This window comes from Meriones unguiculatus, chromosome 14 (genome assembly GCF_030254825.1).
Source record: "Meriones unguiculatus strain TT.TT164.6M chromosome 14, Bangor_MerUng_6.1, whole genome shotgun sequence".
Lineage (NCBI taxonomy): Eukaryota > Metazoa > Chordata > Mammalia > Rodentia > Muridae > Meriones > Meriones unguiculatus.
In genome coordinates, this window is record NC_083361.1 from 4,387,014 (window position 1) to 4,414,345 (window position 27,332).

Here is a 27,332-nt window from a genome sequence, read left to right on the forward strand (position 1 = left end):
AAGATGAAAGGAGAAGGATCAGAGTTTCCAAGTCATCTTTCAGTTCTTTAACCAGTTCAGGGCCAACCTAGGCTACATGAGACACCCATCTCCAAAAAACGAAACAGGGATGTTGGAGAAAAAAACAAAGCCAACCTCACTGGCACATGTTTGGAATCTCAGCATTCATAAGGCAGAGACAAAAGAATCACTCCAAGTTTGAGGGCAGCCTGGTCTACTTAGTGAGCTCTGGCCAGCTCTGCTACACAAAGAGACATCAAAAAGAAAGACAGAAGGAAAGTTAAGAAAGGAGGTGGGGCGGGCAGTGTAATGGCTCATTACACTGGTAATGGTAAATGTGCTCGCCACCTACCAAACATGAGAACTTGAGTTGGATTCTGGAACTCACGCGGTAGGAAAAAAACTCCCTAAGTTGTTCTGACATCCATGTGCGAGCTGTGCTGCTCCCTCCCCACCCCAACACACATACATGTAATTTAAAAAAAGCAATCACAAAAGCTCCATAAATGACCACTTCTGTATAGAATACTCAAACTCAGGCTTTACTGCTTGCAACTAGTACAAAATCCCTTCATTGCCCCTACACCACTAGCTGGTTTCTGGCACTCAAAATGCGTGCTAGCTGCTACAAGCACCAGAGTATCAGGACGTGATGCAGCCCGAGAGAAACCAGACAGCAGAGAAGCCTGCGGGATGAGAGGGGCCGAGCAGCTGGTGAGTGTAGCCAGCTGGACGGCGGCACCCATAATTGCCTGCCCTCCTACAGCCACCCTGAATAGTTTCTCAGTGAAATCAAACCGTTAAGAATGAAAATGGAAGTTTTACAACCGCTTTCCGGAACCAGGAAAGTGCTTGACTTTTTTAATCATGACTGTTAAAAGGCTCTTCCTTGTAGTCCACGCTAGCCCGGAAGTCACTAAGTGGCCCTGACTGGCCTCAAACTAGAATATTTCTGCTTCTTCAGCTTTCTAAGTGGTCAGATGACAATTTGACACACCACATTAGCTAGTATTGTTTTGTTGTTTGTTCTGATGTTTTGTTTTGTTTTGAGATGAAGCCTATGTAGCTTTGGCTGGCCTGGAACTTGCTATGTAGCCCAAGCTGTCTTCAGTTTCCCCCTGCCTCTCCTCCCATGCTGGGATTAGAGGCGTGTGTGTGCCTGGCTTAATTGAAAACACTGTGTGTAGAGATCAGAGGACGGCTTCAAAGAGTCAGATCTCTCTTTACCCCTCATGAGTCTTGGGGACCAAAGTCAGGTTGTCAGGCTTGACAGCGCGCCTTTGTCTGCTTGCGCCATCTTGAAAACATAGGTTCTGATATTTTGACAATAACTACAGCTGTGCTAGTTACTGTTACAAAGCAGCAGACGGAAGCCTCTCTGAGGGGCTTTTTTCTGAAATGAGGCTTTATTAGAGTATGAATGAAACCGGAAAATCTGGGGAAGGTGGCAGGCTGTATTTTCACTAAGAGGCTGAAGGGCTCATGAGAAAGGATACAGACTTCGAGACTCAGGCCTCCTGGGCTTTCTCGGCTTCAGCAATGCCCCCTGCGGAACCTGCCTTGGAGGGAGCCTTGACGCTCTCCTCTGAGACTGTGTGAGAGTGGACACTGAAGCCGGCAGTGGAGGTGGCGTACGTGTAGTAGGACTCTGACGCCATGATGTTGTTAATCTTCCAGCGTAATGAGGCCCAGGCCTTCACTATGTGAGGCCACAGGATACAGAACAGGATGTAGAAGACCACCAGGCCTGAGAGCAGGCTGATGGACACCTGCAAGCCCAGTACAGTGGTCACAGGGACACAGTGGTGGCTGACCCTGCCCCCCCCCCGGGAGGGAGGCCTCTGGCGCCACTCACAATGACAATGAAGAGGGACCGATTGCTGCTAAGAGGCAGCCCGTGCATGTGCAGTATAAAGATGAGCTGGTAGTCACAGTAAGTGCTAGTGTCTACACCTCTGGTGAGGGAACGGAGTCCAGGATTGGGTTAAATTAGCGGGGCATTACCCCAAGGAACAATCGCCATGCCCCCTCCCCCCACACACACCTAGGCTCTCTGCCTGGCTCACCTATTGCTCACCAACAACTTGAGGAAAAATTCAGGTGCAAAGATGTTTCCGGGGGTGATATCATGGCATGGGGAGTTCTCCAAACACAGCCACCTGGGGGCCAAGTTTAGGCAGCTGCAGCACCCACACTCCAGGGAAACACCAGCCTTTCCAGGCTGCCTGCTCGCTGGGACCTGTGGGCCTCAGGCAAGCCAGGCAAGCAGTCTGCTGCTGAGCCACGCCCACCTCCGTGGAGGGTCGGAGGCCCACCTCCATCTCTACTTTGAGCCTTCTCCTAGTGTGTACACCAAGGCAGGCTCTTCAGTCACTGCCTGCTGCCTCCCTGCCTCCACCTCCTAGTTCACCTAGACGTTACTGAGTACCTACTGTGTGCCACACAAGTATAGTCTGAACACAAGCTAGGTACAAACTCACATCTTTCCTCACTTCTTCCCCCTTGCTCATCAGTCAATAAACCAGGACTGAACACAGTGGCAGGAGCAGCTGGCTAACACGATTTGCTGCCTGTGGTATCATGGTTTTCCTCTCATTGAGTCAGAGATGGTTCTCAATCAAGCCCTTACGTACTCGTGAGCGTCTCTACAGTTTTATTCATTAACATCTCCACTTAACTGTCAATGGATGCTGACCATGCTTTAAGTTTTTGTTTTTCCAAGACAGGGTTTTTCCCTGTGCAGCTTTGACTGTCCTGGAACTTGCTGTGTAAACAAGGCTGGTCTTGAACTCAAAGATCCACCTGCCTCTGTCTCCCCAATGCTGGGATCAAAGGTGTGCACAGCTGCCACCACCAAAAAAATGTTCTATCGTGTCTATTTGAGAATTGTGCCATAATGGAGACAGGCTCTCCAGGAGACACAGACAGTGTAGAGTAGTCAGGAAGGACAAAACATAAGGACATATGCAGGCAGGTCAGGAAGGATGAGGAGGAGCAAGCACAGGCTCAGGGTGGGAAAGGCATGTGGGAGTCCAGAGGAAGAGACTGCCCAACTTGAAAGAAAGGGTGTGGCTAAGCTCTTCTGCAGGAAGGAGAATGTGAGCCAAAGCTTGAAGGCCGAGGAAGAGATTCTGGACTCCAGGACAGCCTCTCTACACAAAGGACAGCCCTCCTTTGGAAACACAGTACTGTTAATATGACTATCACAAAGCCTCAGAGGCAAGAACAAGGAGCCAGAGGAATGGGGGGAGGGGCTTACACAAAGACCTTCTCTATAATCCCCACATCAGAAGGCAGAGTAGGACAAGCATGATTTGGAGACCAGGCAGGGCTACATGGTGAGAAGCTGCATAGAACAAAACGATAACAGGGTAGGGTACTGGGGATGTAGCTCAGTTGGTAGAATGCTTGCCTGGTCTGCACCAAATCCGGGGTTGGCAACCCAGAACCCCATAAACCTACATGGAGGAATCAGAAGAGCAAGGTCACCCTCAGCTACACAGTGCACTGAAGGCCTGCGAGCCCCGGGACCCTGTGCGGGCAAACACGCAGCCCTGCAGGGCAGGGCCTCGGGGGCTGCACTTACTCGATTCCAGGGCTCAGATAGGACATGATGTAGAACTTCTTATCCCGGGTGGTCCTTTCGACCTTGGTTTTCCAGATGAGGCTTTCTGAGCTGTGCAGGCCCAAAAACACAAAATGTCAGGCTGGCTGAGTGCAATATGGCTGTAAGCACTTTGGGCGGGGGTCCCTGGTGGGCAGGCCAGGACTGTGGGATCTATGCCTGACTGTGGGGGGAGTCTAAGGCACTGAGTGTTTGAGGCTCGCAGAAATCGTCCCCTGCTTAACCGGAAGTGGGAGAGGAGACCCACAGACCAGACCTGCCAACTGTGGACAGGGCCCCAAGAGGGATTACTTGTCCAGCGGGCTGTTATAACGGAAGATTTCTTCTTCCGTGTAGTCTCTGATGGTGTCAAGTGTGTGGCCACCGCCCACCACCTTCAGCAGGTAGCTGCAGAATGCAAAGGTAAACGTGGCCCCCTTAGGGGCTTGAACTTGTCAAGTGCCTGCAGCTACCAGCCAGCCTGTCCTCACCTGCCCAGGAAACTGCCAGAGTCTCCCGTCACCATGTCTTGGACTAAGAAGAAGGGCTGGAACACTGGGTTGGGAGGGAGAGCAGGGGAAGAGGAAATTAGCTTCGTCCAGAGAGGAGTAAGAAGAAGAGTGGGGGCGGGACTCGGGGTTACAGCAGAAGGTGGTGGGGCCGTGGCAAAGGGAAGGCTGGAGGAAGGCCAGGACAGGAGGACCGTGCATCTGGGAGAAGGGATCAAACACACAGTCACGGAAGAGAAAGCAGGGCATCTCCGGGTTCGACTTCACACAGTCAAAATAGTGTTTGTTTATCTCCCGGGAGTGCAGAATCGTGTAGGTGACATCGAAGGCCAGGCGCTTGCCAGGGGGACAGCCGATTAACACTGGCACCATCAGGTTACCCTGGGTAGAAAAAAGACCTCCTGCTGGTGGATGGCCACATGGCCTTGAAGGAGCAGAAAGAACCCTCCCTCTAGCACAGACCCTGGGCCGCCAGCCCCTCACCAGGTCGGCTGGTGGCCACACCAGTCTCTGCCTGCTTTTTCTTCCCAGTGCTAAGGCTGGCATCAGGGCCTTCTTCCAGCGCTAAGCAAGCACTTCCCTTGCAACCTCTCCCAGCCCTTGTTTGTTGTTTTCCACAAACATTCTGTCAACTTCTAGAATTGCATTTGGTATGTTTGGATCATATTCACTCCACAAATTCCCCTTAACTCCTTCCAGATCCAGTCACACTTCCCTGCTCCCTCGGCTTCAGGTTCTTTGTTGTTGCTGGAGGCAGTCACAGACCAAGCTGCCCTCGAACTCACAAAAATTCTGTCTCTGCCTCCCAAGAGCTGGATGGGTTAAAGGTGTTGCATCCCCAGGCCCAGTTTCCTTGGTTTTTGAGATAGACTCTTCTGTTGCCCAGGCTGTCCTTGAACTCCCTACCATCTACCTGCACCTCCCCCCAAGAGTTATAGCTGCATGTCCCCCAACACCCCTTAACAGTATTTCTGATAAATGTACAAGGCATTGGGTAATGTTCTAAGAGCTTAACATGTTTTCTTTCTCCTTTTTTGTTTTGTTTTGTTTTTTGAGGCAGGGATTCTCTGGGTAGCTTTGGCTGTCCTGGCACTAGTTCTGTAGACCAAACTGGCCTTGAACTCGTAGAGATCCTCCTGCCTCTGCCTCCTGAGTGCTAGGATTAAAGGTGTGTGCCTGGTTTAACACATTCTCTTTTTTTTTTTTTTAATAATTTATTTATTTTTATTTTATGTACATTGGTGTTTTGACTGCCTGTGAGAGGGTGTCAGATCCCTTGGAACTGGAGTTACAGACAATTGTGAGCTGCCATGTGAGTGCTATGAATTGAACCTGGGTCCTCTGGAATAGCAGCCAGTGCTCTTAACCACTAAGCCATCTCTCCAGCTCCCCACATTCTCTTAATTAAGCCTGTTTGAGCCATGTGAGCCATGCGTGGTACAGACAGACCATCAGTATGCCCCATTTTGTTATTATGTTTCGTTTGCTTGAGACAAGATCTCTTTATGTAGTCCTGGAACTCACTGTGTAGACCAAGCTGGCCTTGGATCACAAAGCTACATCTGCCTGTCTCTGCCTTCAGAACACTGAAATTAAAAGCATGTAGCATCATTCTAGGCAATATCCCCCACTGTAGACATGGAAGCTATATGTGATGGCACATACCTGTTATCCCAGCACTCAGGAGGACAAGGCAGGGGGATCTGGGATCTGAGGCCAAAAACAGATGACAAAAACGAGAAACAGCCAGCTGTGGTGGGGAGCCATTGCAGGAAGAGAGTTGTAAGTTTAGGCCAGTCTGGGCTGTGTAGTTGAGTTCAGGCTAGCCTGGGTTACAGACTAAGACCCTGTGAGGGATCAGGGAGGCATGACATGGCAGTTCACACCTGTAATCTCAGCACTTCAATTCAAGGTCATCCTTAGCTACATAGCAAGCTCGTAGCAAGCCTGGGCTATTTGAGGCCCTGTCTCAAAAACAAAAACTAGGCACAGAAAGGCCAAGTTACTTATTCATTCTACAGAACCACACAGTGGTAGGGATAGAACTGGGGCGGAAACAGGGAGGATTCACTGCTACTCGCAAGAGACAGCAAAGGTGCTGGTGCCCACACTTGCACAGCACCAGCTCTTGCTCACAGCTGGTAGGTCTGAGTTTGGACTATAATTCAACAGGGGACTCTCTTGTGACACCCAAGCAAAGCCGAGTCCAGGATGAGCACCGTGGGTGTGGACGCCCACGCCATCGCCTTCAGAAGCAGGAGTCTCTCTTGGAGGATGCAGAGTAAGCATCTTCCACGCCAGGCCTGCGCCAGCCACCATACCCATCCGTCAGTGCTCAACGGGAGGCAGATGAGCATCTGAGACTTAGCCTACAGAGAACTGCTGGACTGTCTCTCTCCCAGGTGTGCAGCGGAACAGTTCTGGCCCTAGGCTGTGAATGTAGCTTGACCATGTAGAGCGCTGGCCTAGAACTCACAGCGGGGTGTTAAGAGTTGGCTGGGCCTCCTCAGAGGTGGGATACAGGCATGCTGCCACCATGTGCTTAGCCTTCAAAATAAATCCAGAAGCCTGGCACAGGGCTCATCATTCCATCTCTAACAGAGAAGGAATCCAGCTAAGGAGGCTGAGTCAGGAGGATCACTACAAGTTTGAAGTTAGCCTGTACAGCAGAATGACACCCTGTCACAGAAAGAGAGGAAAAAAACAAAGACCAGACCTATTTTCTCCCCTAAACTCAACTAGTCTCCTCCCGTATCTTTCTGGAACACACACACACACCCTGACTCATCCTGACTCATCCGAGCTTGTTCCTGGTGACTTTAGCCTGACACATGTCATCTAAGGAGTCTGTGCCTATTACAACTTCTTCCTCTTCCTGAGTCATTCCAAAGCGAGGAGGAGGAGCCCAAGGGTGAGTCTGCTGACAGACAGGGGACTGACGGAGAATGAGGACTCTGGGTCCTCCATATCTATGGTCTCCCTGGGTCGACCATAGCCATCGCTGCAGGCCTCAGTGGCTAACTGTGTGCGTGGCTGAGAGCACCTGTGTAAGCAAGAGAAGAACCTCGGAGCCAAAGGAAAAAGCACAGAACATCTGAGCCAGAAAACCGAAAACAATCTGTGAGGGCTGGGCTGGCATCTTAGTGGTAGAGTGCTTGCTCAGCTCCCTCAAAGGCCCAAGTCTAGCCTCTAGCACTGGAAATTAAAAAGCAAGCAAGCAACCAAAAAACAGTGTGTGGCTGCAACTGCAGAAGACCTGGGTTTGACCCACAGCACCCACATGGCAGCTCATGATCATTTGTCACTTTAGTTCTAGGGGATCAGACGGCCTCTCCTCTCCTGGCTTCTGCAGGCACCAGGCACACAGGCAGTGAACAGTCAGTCACACTCAGGCAAAACACCAATACACGTCAATTAAAATATGAATGCATGTGCAGTGTTCCCAGGCCAGCAACAGAAAGCAGCCCGGCGGGGACTCGACCCCCTCCCTCTACTCCCTGTACCAGACCCAGCACCCAAGCTCCAGTACTTGCATGCTTGTCCCAAGGAATGTGGTCTGGAAACATTTTCCAGCAGAGCCCAACACCTGTGGGTAGGAGTAGGAGATGCTGGGGATCCAAGGAGCCACTGTCTTACCCCTCCATCATCCCCCTCCCCAAGCCTGGACCATACTTTGATCATCATGGAAGTCTTCTTGAGGTTGTGTCCACTGAGGCCCTGATCATAGCAGACCTTTCTGTCCTCAATTTTAATCTGAGTTAGAGAGGAAGGAGAGACAGAAATAAAAGAAATGTCCAACTCTGTCCTAGGATCCAGGGACATTCAAAGGCCTGATCAACTGGGATTCAGAGGGGCTAATAAGATCTGTGGCTTTCCACTGCCTGTGTAGAGGACCAGAGGGGCAGCAGCCAAGGCCCCATACCTCCTCCCTGGCTTCCTCACCTTATAGAGCACTGCTTTGCGATTAAGAAGGACCTCCTGTTTCACAGTTGCCTTAAGGCAATCAGGATCTGCCACAACCACGGCCACTGCCAGCTTCTTCTCCACCTGGAAGGTAGTGCCTGCCGGGGGAGAAGGAGGGAGGGGCGTGATGTCTGCTCCCCGACCCCCAGAGGGTCCAGGCCCCGCCCCTCAGCTGCCAAGCAGGCCCTGCCCACAGACCGAGGGTGGCTGCGGACATTAAGGTGTCCTCTTGTGACGACAGGAAGACAGTGAAGCTAAACGAGGTGCCCTTGTCCAGGAAGACAATTTCGGGCAAGCCGTGGTCGTTCGAGATGTTGTAGAGCTTTTGGTAGCTGCTCATGTCGATGTACACGCCTTCCGCTGCCAGCCAGTTGCTGGACAGGTAAAAGTAGTAATCCTGGATGCACCAGGGAGGTCAGCCAGTGGGCAGGACACTCGCGTCAACGTGCTGCCCCCACCGACTCCCACCCGTCCACCTACCTTGTACTGTTTCTTGTGCTGCCACCAGCGCCAGGTGGGATCGTGCACAGGGTCTGCGTAGGGCTGGGGGACCACCGGTCAGTGAGGTGACAGGGAGGAGGAACAAGGCAGACAGCTCTAGGATTGGGTTCAGCTCAGAGCCCAAAGTAGGGGATAATCGCCCAGCCCACCCCAAGACAGGGCTTCGGGTGCCTGTCATGGAGGCCAGAGGAGGACCTTGCTTGTGTTTCCACAGAGGCCATTCAGGGCCTTCTCACTGAAGCCTGACCCCACTAGACTAGCTGATGAATCCACCAGTCAGCCTGTCTCTGCCTTCCCAGAGCTGAGATTCCAGGCCCGGCCCTCACACCCAGCTTTTTCCATGGGGCTATTATTCCAACTTGGGTCCTCATGCTTTGTGCAGCAAGTACTTACGACTCTGTCATCTCCTCAGCCCCTTGCTTTGCTTTTTGTTCATTTGCTTTTGTTGTTTTGTTTCAAAACAGGACCTCTCTATGTAGCCCTGGCTGGCTGTCCTAGAACTCACTATGTAGACTAAGCTGGTCTCACATGCAAGAGTTCTGTCTGCCTCTGCCCCTCTCTACCCCCTCTGCCTCTCTGCCCCTCTCTATCCCTCTCTCTACCCCCCTCTCTGCCCCTCTCTACCCACCTCTCTGCCTCTCTCTGCTCTCTACCTCTCTCTAGCCCTCTCTGCCCCTCTGGCACTCTCTATCCCCCTTCTCTGCCCCTCTCTGCCCTCCTCTCTGACCCCCTCTCTGCCACTCTGCCCCTCTCTACCCCCCTCTCTGCCCCTCTCTACCCCCTCTGCCCCTCTCTATCCCTCTCTACCCCCCCTCTCTGCCCCTCTCTACCCACCTCTCTGCCCCTCTCTGCCTCTCTGGCACTCTTCTACCCCCCTTCTCTGCCCCTCTCTGCCCTCCTCTCTGACCCCCTCTCTGCCACTCTGCCCCTCTCCACCCCCCTCTCTGCCCCTCTCCACCCCCCTCTCTGCCCCTCTGCCCCTCTCTGCCCCCTCTGGCCCTCTCTACCTCCCTCTGCCTCTCTGCCCCTCTCTACCCCCCTTTCTACTGCCCCCCTCTGCCCCTCGCTGTCCCTCTGTCCCTCTGCCCTTCTGCCTTCCTGCCTCTGCCTCTGGGATAAAGGCATGCACCATCACACCAGGTCCTTTTTTCTTTTTGGTAAGGGCAGGGTCTCATGTAGCTAGTTCAGGCTAGTCCTGAACTCCTGATCTTCCTGCCTCCACCCCCAAGTGTTGAGATTACAGGCATGGGCCAGCATGTGTAACCTAAACCTGGCTTCCTGGTTTTTAATCCAATGGCCTCACCCCTAAGAACCTGGATGAAGTCAGGCTCAGACCTGCTATGCCTCCTGCCCCCTCCCCCTCCCCACACCTCTGAACTCCAGGCTCTGTTCTGGTTACACTAGCCCCTCAAGTTCAGCCCTGTCGGACAGTCCCCGTCTTCGGTGCCTCCAGGTGCCCACCTTGTCATACTTGGAATGCAGCCATAGCAGGTAATAGACAAGGCCTTGGTAGACAGCGAGTGTCTTGTTGTTGTGGAAGCCCAACGTCTGAGAGACCAGAGGTGGTGGAGCATGGTAGAGCTCCTGGCGTGCAAAGTGCTGTTTTTCAGGTAGGTCACGGAGACGCATCACCTTGAAAGGGCAGAGGTTGGTGAAGGACAGCTTCTTGTACTTCCTAGGCAGCAGCAGGCCACGGCATGCAAGGGGAGAGAAGATGCTGATTCCCCTGGTTGTCAGGAGTGGCCCTAGCCTCTATTTCCCACCTCTGAATTCTGCTTCCCCAGATTTAACCTGGCCCATCCCAAACTCGGCTGAGTGTCCTCATGCTCAGCAGCTCAGGACACGCTGTTGGCTGTCCCTCAGGCCAGAGCCCACTCCTCTCCACCATCAGTTCCCTTGCTCTCTGCTTGATGCTTTCTTCCTCCACCCCAGAGAGGTCGCTTGCATTAACCCTGCCCCCACCGCCAAGCTGCTGTCCTGGTTGCACCCTCTGCAGGTGTACAAAAGAGCCCCCCCACCCCAGTCTCACTTTGTAGCCCAAACTGGCATTGAATTCCAAACTCTTCTGCCTTAACCTCACAAGTGCTGTGACAGCAAATGGGGACCATTTCTGGAGTCTGTCAATTCCTGAACCCCTAATATCCTTTTCTCCTTAGGTCTTTACAAGAAGGCTCCAATGTGTGAACACCCTCCTACTTCCTTCTCACTAATTCCTCCTTACCCTCAGGCCCATAGCTCCCCTTCTCCCTGAGGCCCCAGAAGCCCTCCAGCTCCACCTCCCTGTTCCTCTGGGCTTTGGTCCATGCTGAGTCCATCCATTCCCATCACCAGGCTATCCTTTCGGTGACTCTAGGCCCCACCCCTCAACTGGGAGTCTGAGGCTGCCTCATGGGCCCATCTTCTCACCCTTGCATCTCAAATGTCTGGGGTCTGCGATTTTGATACAGCAGCAACTTTGCCACTTGCAAAGGCCTCTTGACCAAACGACTACGGCCAGCCTTGGTAAGATAGATCAGCTGGGGCCAGAAGCAGGCAGGTAAGCTGGTGGAACCTCCCTGTAGCTCCCCACCTGCTCCCCACCCCCACCCTACCAAGCCCTCCCGGCACCTGGTAGAGCTGCCCATCCTCATAGAAGACGCTGACCAAATACTCTCGGTCCCCAAAGAGGGAAGAGTGTTCCATCTTGTGCAGGAAAACATAAGTGTTCCAGCCACTGGATGGGACCAGACGGTACACATCATAGCCACCCTCCAGAAAGTACCAGATCTGTGGATCCAGAAGTCATCATGTATGGGGCTGTGGGGACCACCTTAACCCTCCCTTACTCTCCCACTGTGCTGTGTCCTTCCAAAGATACACAGTCTTTGGAAATCCCCTACCCTCTCCTCTTCCAGGACCCTGTTACAGATAGAGCTCCTACTGACCTTATCTTGGGGTCCCTTAAGGGTGTTTGCCCTGACAGTGCAGGAGGGTTTGGGGGCAAACAAGGGGGGCTTGGGGAGAAGAACAGGGTAGCTCACCTCCTCTTTATCTGTGACAAACACCATCTCTCCGTGGTAAGAGTTGACCATGTATTTGATGGTGTACTCCTTGGGGAAGTCCGCCAGATAGATGAAGTGCACCCTATTATAGCTGCGGGGCAGAGAGAGGGGGCTCTGAGCATGCAGCGCCCAGGGTTCCAGACACCCGCCTCTCCCACTGCCAGCCTAATCCAGCATACGACTCACAAACTGTTTGCTGCCATTGCAAACAATGGCGACGGGACCCTGCAGCCCCCGCTTCAGCTTCCATCATGCACTGGGGCATCCCTGTGGTCTTGAGCCTTTACCTCCCCAACTCCTGATTTTTTTTGGGGGGGGACCCCAGGACTCACCCCTCTGTCCTACCACACTAAAAGCACTATCTTGCCTAGAAATGGAGTCCTAACGGAAGACCCTGTGATGCCTGGACCCAGCCATGCCTGAGGCTGGGCTCTGATATGTGCATGAATGGGTTTTAAATTTGATTCCTTTCTTTTAAAAGTTCAAAAAAGAGGGCAGATGGGTAGGAGAAGTTCTAAAGTGTCCCCAGAAAACACTTTCTATTGCTCACATGTGTCCAGTCCAAAAAGTCTCATTTTACAAAAAGGCTCCGAGAGCTGGAGTGAGGTGATTCATCAGTGATGGCTTGTTTGCCTAGAGTCCAGTAGTGAGGGGCGGAGGTCATGGCTGACCAGTGAAGTACTTTCCTAGCATAGACCTTAAGTTCCATTGTAGTCACGAGCAAACACACAGACACAGACACACAGACACACACAGAGCTGTTGAAGGCCGGGAAGATTGCTTAGGGGTTAAGATCATTTTGCTGTTCTTACAGATAGATTCCCAGCCAGCACCATAGAACTCCGGCTCCAGGGTTTCTAGTACCCTCTTCTGGCCTTAGGAGACACCTACACCACACAGATATACATACACATAACTAAATAAAATAAAGCTTTACTGGGGAATTATGGCATAGACCTTTAATCTCAGCACTGGGGAGGCAGAGGCCAGCGGAACCCTGAGTTCAAGGCCAGCCTGGTCTACAGAGTGATTCCAGGACAGCCAGGGCAACATAGGTGAGACCAGTCTCAAAAACAATTGTGTGTGTGCATGTGCGTGCGTGTGTCTGAGTCCCTGGGGAGGCCGGTGACCTACCTTTGCAGGATGAAGTTTCCCCAGATGTACAGTATATTGTTGAATGTGTTGAAGAACAAGCCCTCAGGGATCATAAGAGTGTTGGTGTAGGTCTCCGTCCCAAGGAGCACCAAGAAGTCGCCACTAGCTGACCACCGTGGGGAGGAAAGAGTCCAGCAGGGAGGTCAGCTGACTGTTCCTGGCCTTGCCTGCCCTGGGAGCCACTCCCGCCCTTTGGTCCTACCTTGTGGAACATACTGTGGCAGGATGTAGAGGATATCCAGCGCCTCCGTGTCTAGGGGGGGAAACGGCACCTGAGCCTGAACAGCTCTCTCGAAACCCTGAGCTCTCTCTAAACCAGGGCAAAGCTACAGCTTTCCAACCGGTATTATGTTGGCGACAGGGCATGGTGGCACTCTAATCCCAGCACTCAGGAGGCAGGGCCATGCGGGTCTTTGAGGACTGATTGATCCACTTTGGGGATCCTAAGGCAGCTAGGGCTACATTAGGAAATCTTGTTTCAAACAAACAAAAATAAAAACAAATTCCCATCTAGCATAAGGATTCTACTGGCTTTCCATTTAGGATTGAATCCCTTCCTTGATTTATATTACTGTCCGTGTGTGTGCGTGTGTGCATACAAATGCACAGTCCACAGCAACACAGGCCAACTTTTGGGAGTCAGTTCTCTCCTTCTACCAGGTGGACCCTCAGAACTGAACTTAGGTCAGGCTTTGGTGGCGAGTACCTTTCCCCACGAAGCCATCTTGGTGGCCCAGAATGTCATTTGTGTGTGTACACACACTCGGAGTCCAGTTAGGCATTCTTCCTCATTGTTATTTTTGAGACAGTTTTTATCTCAAAAGGAACATAAAGCCGAACCTCTCTGTGGACCACAGGGCCTTCCAGAGCCAGCTTCAGGCCCTCTCTGCAGTCTCCTTTTAGCTCTCTTCCAGGCCTCCTCAGCCCCCTCTACTTTTTTTTTAGTTTGGTTTTGGATTTTCAAGACAGGGTTTCTCTGTGTAGCCTTGGCTTTCCTGGCCTCAATTTGTAGACCAGGCTGGCCTCAAACTCACAGAGATCTGCCTGCCTCTGCCTCCTGAGTGCTGGGACTCCACTGGCCACCATGCCCAGCTCCACTCTACATCTTATCTGAAAATGGCAGGTTTGGGGTGGGCATATGGTCCGCTTTCCCGCCTGCTGCACACCCCCTCCTGACTCCAGGAAACCTGATTACCTAGATTAAAGCTGAGCAGGTAGAAGACCTTATCCAAGTTCTCATTCAGGATCTCCAGCAGCAGCAGCAAGTTCTTCTCATCGGCAATGTACGTGGCCCAGTCAATGGTGCAGTTTGTACCTGTTAGAGGGCAGGACCCAGAGCAGTCCAGGGCTTATAGCCTCTCACACCCTTTCTTGGGGGCCTCCCACCCACCTAGCCCAGATCCCACCGAAAACTGAGTACCTGATAACATATCACAGACTGACCAGCCAGTGGGCACCATCTGGAAGGACACGAGACCATCTGTGGATCGAGTCAGGTCCCATGCATAGGTCCATCAGCACCTGCAGACTGTCCCACCCCCCATCACCCCTTCAGGGACCCCACACCTTAATCCTCTTAGTCCAGGGACTCTAGGGGTTAGATCTGCACTCATCTCTGCTTTTTAGGTCTGGAGATGTAACCAATAGAAGCCAATTGCCAGCCGGGTCTACAGAGCGAGTTCCAGGCCAGCCAGGGCCACCCAGACAAACCCTCTCAAAAGAAAACAATAAGGCAGCAGGGGGAGGGGCGCCCGCCTGGCCTCAGTGCTCACTGGTAGAGCCCAACCAGTTCTTTAACGCTGAGCCAAGCTCTGGCCCCTTCAGTCTTTAGTTCAAGATGGCTTCCAACTTTCGATCCTTCTGCCTTAGCCTTCCAAGTGTTGTGACTACATGCGTGCATCCCTTTGTCCAGTGAATTTATTTAATCTTTACGTGAACCCAAAGAAACACTACGGTATGGGCATCTGGTCATGACAATGTCCCCGTTTGCTAGATGGGAGAGTGAATGAGTGAAGCCACGTTGCTGACGCAGAGCCACAGATCCAGGGGTCCATGGAGCAGGCTCTGGGGTTTGTGTTATATTCAGTCACCATGTGACACAGCCACAGGGACTTATCAACTGCTTTGCTAAAAAAACAAAACAAGCAAAGAAAAAAAAAATGCCTAGTGCTAGAGGAGGCCAAAGAGAGTACCAGATCCCCCACAAAGCAACTAGGCGCGGCCATGCGAGTGCTCTGAGGAGCAGCCCGTGCTCTTTGCCGAGCCACCCCTCCAGTCCTCTCACTTTTTTTTTTTGAGAAAAGGTCTCACTCTGTAGTCCTAGCTAGCCTAGAACTCCCAACACAAACCAGGATGGCCCTTTTTCCTGCATGCTGTGACCACATGAGGAGGTCAAAGGGACAACCTGTGGGAGTTGGTTCTTTTCTTCCATCATGTACGGGTCCAGGGGTTGAATTCCAGTCCTCAGGCTTGGCAGCCAGCAAACCCATTTCCATACACACAGAACGACCCTGAGCCTGCCACCTCTCCTGAGGACATATGGCACAGAATAGGAGCCTGAGGGGAGAAAGCGGAGAGGACCGTCTCCTGGGGTTTACCCGTGATGGTCCCAATGTGAATGTAACCCTCGTGGATGCCAGTGTTGAGGGCCAGCACGTACTCCGAGCCATTGCCATTGACAAACACTGGGCACAGTTTCTTGATGCACTCGGTAGGAAGGACACGCACCCACCTGCCTGGGGGGCAAAGCACGAGGAATCAGAACCATGGGGCCAGACTGGTGCCTGGACCCCCGCCCTCCCCGTCCTTCTGGTCTTCCAGTGCACGGAGCACACGTCAGTGTGGGACTGCGGAGCCTCCAGAGCAACATGTGCCACTCTTGTGACACACTCCCAGCCCTCGACCCTTGAGTTCTAGTTTGTTATGACTGGTTTTGGTTTTATGACACAGGGTCTTACACTGTAGCCCAGGCTGGCCTCAACCTGGCCAGCTTCCTGCTGTTGCATCCCCAAATGCTGGGATGTCAGGTATATGCCACCAAATAAATTGGGGCTGTCTGTGAGGTCCGGATGGGTTCAACCCTTTTACTCCCCTGGTTCTGAACTGAGTGTAGGACAGAGTTAGGCCAATGAGACACCCTTCCAGCTGGCAGCCGTTAGCTAAAAGGTGTGCGGCTTCTCTGGGTCTGGCTGAGGGCAGGAGTCACCAAGCGCAGCAAGGAGGCCAAGAGTTAAGGAGAATCTGGGCCCACCAATGTCTCAAGCTCACAGGCTTCGTGGTTGGGTAAACCAAAAGGCAAGCATGCCCACCTCCCCCAACCCCCGCCACGAGGGAGTGGGTTGAGGCACTTCTCAGTTTCCCAGGCTGTCTGGAACCTAATATGCAGCCCAGGATTGCCCTGAACTAGATATTCTCAAATGCTAGGATTACAGAGGTCTGTGGCACCCCCACCCATGCGTGTGGCTCCTCCATCTCTGGGGTCTTGTGTAGCCCAGATTCACCTCAAACTTGCTCTGTGGCTGAGGACGACCATAAGCTCCTGGTCAGCCCACCTCTGTCTCCCAAGCATGGGGATGACAGGCGTACACCAGGTGACAATGCCTGGACTTCTTCCTTTCTGGTCACCATCCTTCTTGGTTTGGCTTCCCTGATACCCACACCTCCTCCACCCCTCCCACCCCTAACCCAGCCTTCTCACTGCTGCTGTGGCTGGTGTCGAAGAGGGTGGAGTAGCGGCCTGTGAAATAGTAGACGAGCTGGTTCTGCCGAATGAAGAGCGTGCTCTCCGTGGAAATGGCGTCAAAGATGGTGGCTGAGAAGCTAAGCATGGGGCAGTAGTAGGAGCCAACCCAGCAACTGTCAATGCTCAGCTGCAGGGGAGCAGAGAACAGGTGAGCAAGTGACTGAGGCCTCAGCTTCCACATCCTGCCTTAGCTGTAGCTACCGTTCTAACTGCTTAGATACACCGCCACCACCCCACCCCACCCCCGCAGTGTGGCCAGTTTGGGCACAACCGGGAATTAAACAGTGTACAATGTGTCCAATAATCCCTGTGCCCATGTCAGAGTTCTGCTCACACGGAGAGAAGATATTCCATGTTGACTCTAGAACGATGGCTCAGTGGTTAAGAGCACTGGCTGCTCTTCCAGTGGACTCAGGTTTGATTCTCAGAACATACTTGGGGGCTCACAACCCTCTGTAACTCATGTTTTGGGGAATCTAGTGCCCTTTTCTGGCCTCTGTGGGCATCCGCCAGTGCTCTTGAACTGTGGAGCCACTTTTCCAGTCCCCCATGTGTGCATTTTTTTAAAGGGTGTTGTTGTGGTTATGCTGCCTTGGTCAGCCTTTAACTTTTTATGTAGACCAAGCTGGTCTCAAACGCAAAAGATCTGCCTGCCTCTGCCTTTTGAGTGCTGGGATCAAAAGTGTGTGCTACTATTCCTGCCTCTCTGTCTCTCCCTCCTCTCTCATTTTTATGTGTATAGGTGGTCTGCCTGCATGTATGTAAGACTGTATTCCACATGTGTGCCTGGTGCCTAGGGTAGCCACAAGGACTTCTGATCCTTAGGCACTGGAGTTACAGACAGCTATGAGCTACCACGTGAGTACTGAGAACTGAACCTGAGTCCTCTGAGCCCTCTTTCCAGCCCCCCAAAACACATCTTTTAAAAAGAAGATTTGAAACTTCTGTTTCCTGGCAGTGTCTTTTTTCTTCATACCCTGTTGCTGGAGACTGGCATATCTTTGGGGTCCCGTTCTGTAGCCCCAGACCCCATTCAGTGTCTGCGCCTGGCTGGCACTACTCACCTCCACGAGAGAGGCATCCTGGAAATTAGTGTCTGTAATCAGAAGGGCCTTTTCCCCTTCAATGCCTCCCAGGATGAGCACGGGGGCGTGGTTTATCGTGTACCACAGGGGCCTTGATTTCGATTTCTTAAAGTTATTACTCTTCATAACAATGCTCTGTCAGGGGAGCAAAAATGCATTCAGCCCTCATCTACCCACTTCCACCTCCATCTCTGCCCCAAGGCAAAGTTCTCCTGACTGCAAAGCCTCTGCCATTTGCTGCCGCTCCCCAGCCTCCCCCTCTGCTCTGCCTTCCTTCTAACCTGGGCCCATCCCAGGCCTCCTCCTCCCTTTTCAGTTCACCCCAGGGGCTTTGCACCAGCTGCCTCTCTCTTCCTCTTCCTTCTTTCGTCCCCCTAGCTGGTACTCTGAGCTACATCCCCATGGGAGGGCTAGGGATTTAGCTCAGCAGGAGAGTTGCTGGTCAGGTAAGCACAAGGACCTGAGTTCAATCCCCAACATTGCCCACACACACTGGAATATGGGTGTAGGATTCATGAGGAATGGTTTCAAGTTTCCTTCTCTGGGAACTCTTTGAGAGGAGGTTGGAAACAATGCCCTCCCTTGGAGCCTCATCGTTCTCATCTTTGAAGTGAGTCCGCATGGTATGAGATAGCTCAGTGGGTAAAAGATGCTTGCCCCCACATCAGTCCTGAGTTTAACAACAGAGAGAATCCATTCCTGAAAGCTGTCTTCTGACTTCCGTGTGTGCCACGTGTCCCCCACCGCAAAATAGATAACGTACTAGAAAAGTTAAAATGAGTGGGTCAGGACTGGTGCCACACATCCCTGGTTGCAGCACCTGGGAGCCCAAGGCCACAGCTTCTCAAAGCTTGCCTGGGGACCACTAGTCGGCTACATTGAGACCCTGCTTCAAAACACCACAGGATGCTCTACAGGCTGGTGAGACGTCCTGGCAGTCCAACGTCTTTGCATTCAATCCCAGGCAATTCCACACGGTAGAAAGAGAACAGGCTCCGAAAAGTTGTCCTCTGATCCCCATTTGTATACCATGGTATAAACACACACACAATAATATTAAAAAAAAAAAAACACATAAAATCCAATGAGACAATGAGGTGGACGATCACCCTGTGATTGCTTATCTGGAAAGCTTGGGGCTCTCAAGTCCCTAACACTGGGGAGGGTGTGTCTGTGTGTGTGTGTGTGTGTGTCTGTGTCTGTGTGTCTGTGTGTGTGAGAGAGAGAGAGAGCATCCCTTCCTCTCTAGAGTAACTCTGAAAGAGGAACTGAATGGCACATTTGGGAAAGTGTCATCTGGGGCCTGAGCTCAATTAAGTGTTTCGCAGTGAGATCCGTGTTGGTCCAGAGGGCACAGAGGCAATGTGTCCAACTCACGCAGTACCCCGGCTGGCAGCCCTCACCTCGTATCCGATGGTGTAGATCACTTTCTCGTTTGCATCTCTTTTCAAGAAGCCATTCATGTTCATATAGAACCTGCAAGCAGGTGCCTATGAGGAACGCCGTCTCAAGGGGTCCTCACAGCTCACAGCCACCTTCCCCAGCTCCTCCCTTTTGCTGCCCCTGCCTCTTTTGGGATTCTGGGGGTTGGCATTCCTCTGAGTGTGCCCTGAAACAGCACCTTTTCCGGGGAATGAAGGGCCCTATGCCATTGCTGCTGATGTCCACGCTCATGACCACACTGCCATTCTTGATGGGCATGGGTGTGTACCAGTTCAGGACGCACATAGCCTCTGCTGCGCAGTGCTCTGTGGTTGGGCGGATCGAGCAGGTGTCAGGGGCCAGCCCATGCAGGCCTCAGGGCCTGCCTGGACCCCCCCGCCCGCCCACCGCAGCCATCTGGCCCACCTGTGCTGCGCAGCGGAGCAGCCTCCATCTGCACCTGCAGGTTCTCGATCTTCCACCGGTAGAAATTGACTGGGTACCTGTAGCTGATCAGGACCACAGGCCTCATCCCCATCAGGTGGCCCTTTCGAGCCAGCTCCTCGCTGTTCTGAGGGTGAGAGGGCACACCTTGGTTTCAGGGCCCATCTGTGTGGAGAGCCCTGTACTAACGTCCCGCCCCCTGAGCTGGGCTGAGACAGCAGGCTCTCCACCATGGGAGGGCAAGGTGTTCATCCTAGCACGGCTGTTCAGCCTGCTAGGATGGCACACACTTGTTTTCAGCACTCCGGAGGTTGAGACAGCCTCTAGTCCTTCTGGGCAGAAGGACACATAGGGAGTTTGAAGTCAGCCTGGGCTAAAAAGTAAGGCTGTCTCAAACACACAAACAAACGATTAAAATTGAGAGGCCGGTTGTAGGAACATTTACTTTTCACCCCTCTGGAGACTGAAGCAGGACCACCACAGGTTAGAGGCCAGCCTGGTCTACACAGCCAGTCCTAAGCGAACCAGGACTGTTTATCTGTCTCCTGGGTTTATATTCTCTCCTCAAAGCACCAGGCATGCATATGGCGTACAGAACACGCACAGGCAAAACACCCGCACAACAAATAAACAAAATGTTAAAACACAAGAACTGCTGAGCTGAGCGCGGCAACTCATATCTGTAATCCCAGCATTCATATAATAGAAGGAGGAGCGATACAAGTTTGAGGACAGCCTGATCTAATTAGTGGGTTCCAGGTCAACCAGGGCTCCATAGTAAGTCAGTATCTCAAATACACAGTAACAAAGCTGGGCTTGGTTGTACATACCTATAATCCCAGTACTTGGGAGAAGGAGGCAAGAGGATTGTGAGTTCAAGGACACAGCCTGGGACACATAAGACCCTACTTCAAACCAACATAATTATAAGCAAATGGTACTTGTGTGACTACCCAGCCCACTGCTCCTCTGTAGTACATTAATCAACTTCTCTTTCTAAAAGTAAATTCATTAATACTTCTATGGCATTGTATCACAAGTTTATCTCCAATAAACTTAAAACTTTTTGTTAGTGTTTTGAGAAAAGATTCTTCCTACGTAGCCCAGGCTAGCCTCCTTCCTGCTGTAATTAGAGACATGCATCACCGTTTTCTTCCTTTAGGTTTATTTTACTTGATGTGCAAACAAGTTTTATCTGTGTACATGTATGTGTAACCTGTGCATTCCTGGTGAACTCCCTAGAACCGTGGTCACGGATGGTTGTGAACCACCAAATGAATGCTGGGAATCCAACTCTGCTGCTCTTAGCCAGTGAGCGACCTCCCTGGACCTATTTTCATTTTCTTGCTGGTATCTTTTAAAACACAAACATATTGGGGCTGGAAAGCAGCTCTGTTAGCATGCCTCCCTGGTGTGCCTGAGGCCCAGGGCTCTGCTCTCACCACCTAGGAAAACCAAGCGTGGTGGCACACGCCTGGAGTCCCAGACCATCCCCGTGGAGATGGCAGTAGGCAGGACGACTGGAAGTTTGAGGTTGTCCCCTGCCACACGTCAAGTCAGCCAGCCTGGGCTTCATGAGACCTTGTTTCAAAAACACTAACAAAAGAGCTGGGTGGGGGGAGCGCACACCTGTAATCCCAGCACCTGGCAGGCAGAGGCAGGGGGATCTCTGTGAGTCTGATTCCAGCCTGGTCTACAGAGCAAGACCCTGCATCCAAAGAAAGAACCCACAGGATAGGGCACAACATTTTCAAATCATGTGCATGATAAACAAACATAATTCAAAATTATATAATCATCACAAATCCACAATTAATAGGGAAAGAAAGCCCTTCATTTTAAAGCGAACAAGGGGAAGCTGCAGAGATGGCTCTCAGAGATTAAGAGCATGGCTGCTCTTCTAAAGGACCCGGTTCAATTCCCAGCATCCACACGGCAGCTCACAGTTGTCTTTGACTCCAATTCCAGGGGACTTGGCACATCACACAGACATACATGCAGCCAAAACACCCAATGCACATTAAAAAAAATTATTGTTTGGTTTTTCAAGACAGGGTTTCTCTGTGTAGCCCAGGCTGGCCTCGAACTAACAATCTGCCTGCCTCTGCCTCCTGGAGTGCTGGGATTAAAGACGTGAGCCACCACGCCCAGCTAAAAAGTTTTTTGTTTTTTTTTTTAATAAAATAAAATGAGCAAAGACAGCCAAGATGGCACATGCCACCTTTGTTCCTGGCTGAGGCAGAGAAATCTCTGAAGAAAGACCCTGCCTCAAAAAAAAAGGGGGGGGAATGGGGTGGGCAAAGGAAGATTAGCATGTGGGTCATACCTATAATCCTAGCACTTACTTGGGAGGCAAAGGCAAAAGAACTGCTGTGATTCAAGGCCAGCCCGGGTTATGTAACACTGTCCTATATCATGACAGAGAGGGCGGGGCTGGAGAGATGCGCAGTGGTTGACTGTGTGCACTGCAGCTGGGCAGTGGTGGCGCACGCCTTTGGGCCCAGCGCTCAGGAGGCGGAGGCGGGCAGATCTCAGAGTCCAAGGCCAGCCTGGTCCACATGCATGCACATCTAGTAGAACAAACCAGGAGAGCCAAGGCTACACAGAGAAATCCTGTCTCAAAAAAAAAAGGGTGCTGTTCTTCCAAAAGACCAAAGTATGGTTCCCAGCACTATGTCAGGCCACAGTGGCCTGTAACGCCAGCTCCAGGGATCCAGCACCCTCTCCTGGCCTCTGCACAGAGCTAAAGCAAGTGCATGCAGCCCCGTATATACATTACTACATAATGTGGTCCACGTTAGAGTCATTCCTATACTATACACAACTAAGAGGAAAGTGAATACGCATTTTACATTACTACATAATGTGGTCCATGTTAGAGTCATTCCTATACTATACACAACTAAGAGGAAAGTGAATACGCATTTTACATTACTACATAATGTGGTCCATGTTAGAGTCATTCCTATACTATACACAACTAAGAGGAAAGTGAATACGTATTTTTAAAGAGTGACTGCCGATAGACACAGGAATTTTGCTGGGGGATAAAGGGAGTGTTCAGAAGAAAGACGATGGTTGATTTGTTTCAATGAGAGTGGCTTCCATAGGTTCACAGGGTTGATCCCTAATTCTGGGTCTATTTGAGAAAATTTTGATATGACCTTCTTAGAGGTCTGGGCTGACCTTGAAGTTTCGAAAGTCCCACCATTCCCAGTTAGCTCCCTCTGGCTTGTAGGTGGAGATGAGAGCCCTCAGCCTCTGCTCCAGCGCCATGCCTGCCGCCACCACGCTCCCGGCCACGATGGCCATGGACTCCACATGTTTTTGTTTTGTTTTGTTGTAAAAGTTGCCTTGTCATGGCAATAGGGAAAGTAGCTGAGACAGTTGTCTAACTCTGTAAATACACTAAAGTGTATGGAACTATACACTCTAGAATGGTAGCTGGGGCTGAGGGCGTGGCTCAGGGTTAGCATGCCCACATCCCTGGGTTCTGTCCCCAGGCCCCTAAACAATACAAAAAAGCGAACCACATCTCAATTTTAAGATTGTGTTACGGTTGTGCCTGTTGTGTTCCTGTACCTAATGGAGACCAAATCCTTAAGGCCTTAAGTGTTGGCGGAGACTAAGTGTACTGAAAAACATTACTGAAGATGATGGGAAATTGGAGACTTACAGAAATCATCCTCTTCACAGTGTAAATTCTCACCTGTCCCGTACAGGAGAAGTTGATCTGCAGGTAGTAAGGAAAGCCCAAGTATCTCTGTAAGGAAAGGTGGGCAAACACCGATCATGAGGTGTCCTGACTCAGGGCCCCTTGCTCTTCCCTGCCCCAAGGCTCCTCACCTCCTGGGTGTCGACTGGCGAGTCCGACAACTTCTCAAACACCTTGGCCACCGTGTCCATGGGCTCCTGGTCCAGGAAGCGGTCCTGGGAGAAGTGCGAGCCCACCCTCTCGAACTTGTTCAGGACCACCAGCCAGCTGCAGCGGTGGTGGTGGTCCACCGCCCACGGCGTCAGCGACAGCCAGGCCACCAGCAGCAGGGCCCAGAATGCCCATAGCTGTGATTTTCTCGGCAACACAGGGCTGACAGGGAGCATGGCTGGCCAGCGCACCATGTAGCTAGAACCTGGAGAACCTGGGGGTCAGTACCCATTTGCAAGTCTGCGAGCCGGAGCTGATCTCTAGGAAACCTCTAGGATCTCGTTCCTCTTGCCGGCTCCACCTTTGGTTAGGCTTCCAAGCCCCATCCCACTCCTGCCTTCAACTCTGCCCTTAAACTCGAGCCGGACCTTAGCCTTACTCTCGAGCCGGACCTTGCCCTTATTCTCGACCCGGACTCTGCCCTTACTCTCGAGCCGGACCCTGCTCTTACTCTCGGCTGCTCCCCTACTAATACTCCTAGTCCTGTCCGCGATCTTACTCTCTGCCCCGTCTTTATCCCTGCGGCTCTTTTCACCCCGCTTCCTGTTCATTCTCTCTCTCCTTGCCCTAGCCTTCCTCTTCTCTGATCTGGCTCGGAACCTACGCTTTATCAGCTCTCTCCTCTTGTGTCTTGCCTTGCGCAAGCCCTTCCTGTTCTCTGCACCCCTGCGCCGCTCTGCCGACTTAGCTCGGCCCTCACAGTCGCCGTCCTCACAGGGCTCCTCGCCACGACCCTTTCTCTTCGCCCTGGCCCTGCTCAACAGCCGGCTTCTAGCCTTATTCTTGTCCTTGTGTGGCTCCTCGCCCGCACCTCCCTCCGCGCTACGACCCCTGCCCTGAGTCTTTCTGGAGCTCCGACTCTTGCTCCCCTTTCTCTCCAGGCCACGCTCTGGGTCCGGACTGTCCTCACTCCTCTTTCTCTCCTGGCCACGCCCTTTGCTCTGGCTCAGGTGCGGAGCCTTTCTGGAGATGGGACCCTCGCTGCTCTTTCTCTCCGGGCCACTCTCCCGCTCCTGGCTCTGGCTCAGGCGCCGAGCCTTTCTGCAGATGGGACCCTCACTGCTCTTTCTCTCCGGGCCGCTCCCCCGGTCCTGGCTCTGGCTCAGGCGCCGAGCCTTTCTGGAGATGGGACCCTCGCTCCTCTTTCTCTCCGGGACGCTCCCTCGGTCCTGGCTCTGGCTCAGGCGCCGAGCCTTTTTGGAGATGGGAGCCTCGCTGCTCTTTCTTTCCGGGACGCTCTCCTGGTCCTGGCTCTGGCCCCGAGTCTTTCGAGAGATAGGACCTTCGCTCCGTTTTCTCTCTGGGACGCTCTCCTGGTCCTGGCTCTGGCCAGGAGTCTTTCGAGAGAGCGGACTCTCGCTCCCTTTTCTCTCCGGGCCACTACTCCCCCGGCCCTGGTTCTGGCTCTGGCCAGGGGTCTTTCGAGAGAGCGGACTCTCGCTCCCTTTGCTCTCCAGGCCACGGCCCTGGTTCTGGCCCCGAGTCTTTCGAGAGAGCGGACTCTCGCTCCCTTTTCTCTCTGGGCCACTACTCCCCCGGCCCTGGTTCTGGCTCTGGCCAGGGATCTTTCGAGAGAGTGGACTCTCGCTCCCTTTTCTCTCTGGGCCACGGCCCTGGTTCTGGCCCCGAGTCTTTTGAGAGAGCGGACTCGCGCTCCCTTTTCTCTCCGGGCCACTACTCCCCCGGCCCTGGTTCTGGCTCTGGCTCTGGCCAGGGGTCTTTCGAGAGAGTGGACTCTCGCTCCCTTTTCTCTCTGGGCCACGGCCCTGGTTCTGGCCCCGAGTCTTTCGAGAGAGCGGACTCTCGCTCCCTTTTCTCTCCGGGCCACTACTCCCCCGGCCCTGGTTCTGGCTCTGGCCAGGGGTCTTTCGAGAGAGTGGACTCTCGCTCCCTTTTCTCTCTGGGCCACGGCCCTGGTTCTGGCCCCGAGTTTTTCGAGAGAGCGGACTCTCGCTCCCTTTTCTCTCCAGGCCCTGGTCCTGGCTCTGGCCAGGGGTCTTTCGAGAGACCGGACCTTCGCTCCGTTTTCTCTCTGGGCCACGGCCCTGGTCCTGGCTCTGGCCCGGAGTCTTTCGAGAGAGTGGACTCCCGCTTCCTTTTCTCTCCGGGCCATGGCCCTGGTCCTGGCTCTGGCCCGGAGTCTTTCGAGAGACCGGACTCTTGCTCCCTTTTCTCTCCGGGCCACGGCCCTGGTCCTGGCTCTGGCTCGGAGTCTTTCGAGAGACCGGACTCTCGCTCCCTTTTCTCTCCGGGCCACGGCCCTGGTCCTGGCTCTGGCTCGGAGTCTTTCGAGAGACCGGACTCTCGCTCCCTTCTCTCTCCGGGCCACGACCCTGGTTCTGGTTCTGGTTCAGACCCCGAGTCTTGCTGTAGACCCGATCCTTGCTCCCCTTTCTATGCCCCAAGTCTTGGCTCGGGATTTGATGCTTTCTGTGGATTGGATCCTTGCTCTCCTTTCTCTCCGGGCCACGATCCTGGTCCTGGCTTGGGCCGCGGGTCTTGCCGTTCATCGGATCCTTGCTCTCCTTTCTCTCCGGGCCACGATCCTGGTCCTGACTCGGGCCTGGATTCTTGTCGTAGATCGGATCATTGATCCCGGTTGTCTCCTGGACACGCCCCTTGTCCTGGCTTGGGCCTGGATTCTTGTCATAGATCAGATCCTTGCTCCGGTTTGTCTCCTGGACACGCCCCTGGTCCTGGTTTCCGGCTCTCCTAGGGTTCTCGGCAACCTGGCTCCCCTGCTGGCTCCCCTGCGCCTGCTCCTCGGCCAGCCCTTTCTCTTGAGGGCCCTTCTCCTGCCCTGGTGGTTTCTCCCGGGCATTCGCTTGCACCACTGTGCCAGCCTTCTCCTTGGGAAGCCTCCTCTGGTCGTGGGGCCTCTCTACTCCTTGCGGTCTCTCCTTGTCCCAGAACCTGCCTCCTCCGGGTGGTCGCTCCTCACTCAGGTCCCTCCTCTCTCTTCCAAACCTGTCTTCCCATCTGACTCTCTCTGGGCCGCGCCCCGTCTCGTAAAAAACTCTCTCCTTGTTCCAGAATCTGTCCCCTCCGGGTGGTCGCTCCTCACTCAGGTGCCTCCTCTCTCTACCAAACCTGTCTTCCCATCTGGCTCTCTCCTGGCTATGCCCTACCTCGTAAACAACTCTCTCCTTGTCCCAGAAACCGTCCTGGCCTCCCCACCTGGCTGTCTCTGGGCCGTGCCCCTTCTCGTAAATAACTCTCCCCTTGTCCCAGAATCTGTCTTCGCCTCGACTTCGCTCGTAATCTGGGGGTACCTCCTTGTCAAAGTTTGCCCTCTGGCTGCAGGGGCTCCCGCAGTCCCACACCCACGCTGACTTTGCGATCCTCAGGGTCCCCACCGACACCTTCTCCGTCCACCTCTTCTCATCTCTCCCTTCCATGTCCCGAACGGCAAGCTACTCTACGCCCCGCCTCTTCCCGCCCCTCGCCCTCCCGCATCGGCGGCCTTCAGGTCTTAACCGCGCCCTGGTCCTCGCCCCGCCCTTTCTTTGCCCGGCCTTTGGCGCGCTCTTTCTTCCCAGCCTCGCCTTGCCCTGCCCTCCCTCCCTCCCCTCCCCTCCCCTCCTCAGCCCCCTCCCGCCCCCCTCATCCCCCTAGTATGGCACCGCCCTCTTCTCCCCGCCCCGCCGTACCAGTCACTTGGTCAAACCGGGTCAACCGTTGCTTGGCAGCGCCTGTTCCACCCCTCTTGCCAGCTCTTAAAATGGCCGCCCGGCTTCCGCGAGGCGCGCCTACGAGGGCGCGTGTCTCCATGGTAACGCGCGTTCCCAACAGCACCCAGGGCCCGAGGGCGGGGCCCGGCGCCGCATGGCTTCCTGGTGGGCGGCCGCCGGGACACGCGGGGAGCCGAGGGCCGCCGCGGGGTCCGCGGTGGGTGTTCTGTCCCCGTGTGTGAGGGAGAAGCTTCTCCAGGACCACCGTGG

The 27,332-nt window shown here is 53.4% G+C and overlaps 1 protein-coding gene across 15 annotated transcripts; it reads right to left on the reverse strand.

Annotated features, from left to right (window-relative positions):
• Positions 1–1,379: 1,379 nt before the first annotated feature.
• On the reverse strand, positions 1,380–27,332 carry Catsperg (cation channel sperm associated auxiliary subunit gamma). Of its 15 annotated transcripts, none has more exons than XM_060366585.1 (30): positions 27,042–27,323; positions 23,313–23,596; positions 23,143–23,229; positions 19,449–19,593; positions 19,222–19,348; positions 19,004–19,076; positions 17,580–17,735; positions 16,471–16,642; positions 15,371–15,508; positions 14,194–14,253; positions 13,969–14,088; positions 12,976–13,026; positions 12,753–12,879; positions 12,431–12,505; positions 11,598–11,709; positions 11,185–11,343; positions 10,984–11,093; positions 10,039–10,252; positions 8,557–8,619; positions 8,275–8,473; positions 8,056–8,174; positions 7,786–7,866; positions 7,643–7,699; positions 4,338–4,494; positions 4,096–4,159; positions 3,917–4,012; positions 3,587–3,676; positions 2,067–2,159; positions 1,856–1,955; positions 1,380–1,769 (listed from the first exon to the last, which is right to left on the reverse strand). In XM_060366585.1, exons 1-30 carry the CDS (start codon positions 27,160–27,162, stop codon positions 1,509–1,511), a joined length of 3,711 nt encoding a protein of 1,236 aa, XP_060222568.1. In that variant the 5' UTR covers positions 27,163–27,323; the 3' UTR covers positions 1,380–1,508. The 15 variants fall into 15 exon arrangements, 10 of the variants coding, with proteins under 10 accessions (XP_060222568.1, XP_060222569.1, XP_060222572.1 ...); XM_060366586.1 differs by having other exon boundaries at positions 23,176–23,229; positions 27,042–27,322; XR_009585393.1 differs by lacking the exon at positions 1,380–1,769 and adding an exon at positions 3,413–3,458 and having other exon boundaries at positions 1,857–1,955; positions 27,042–27,332.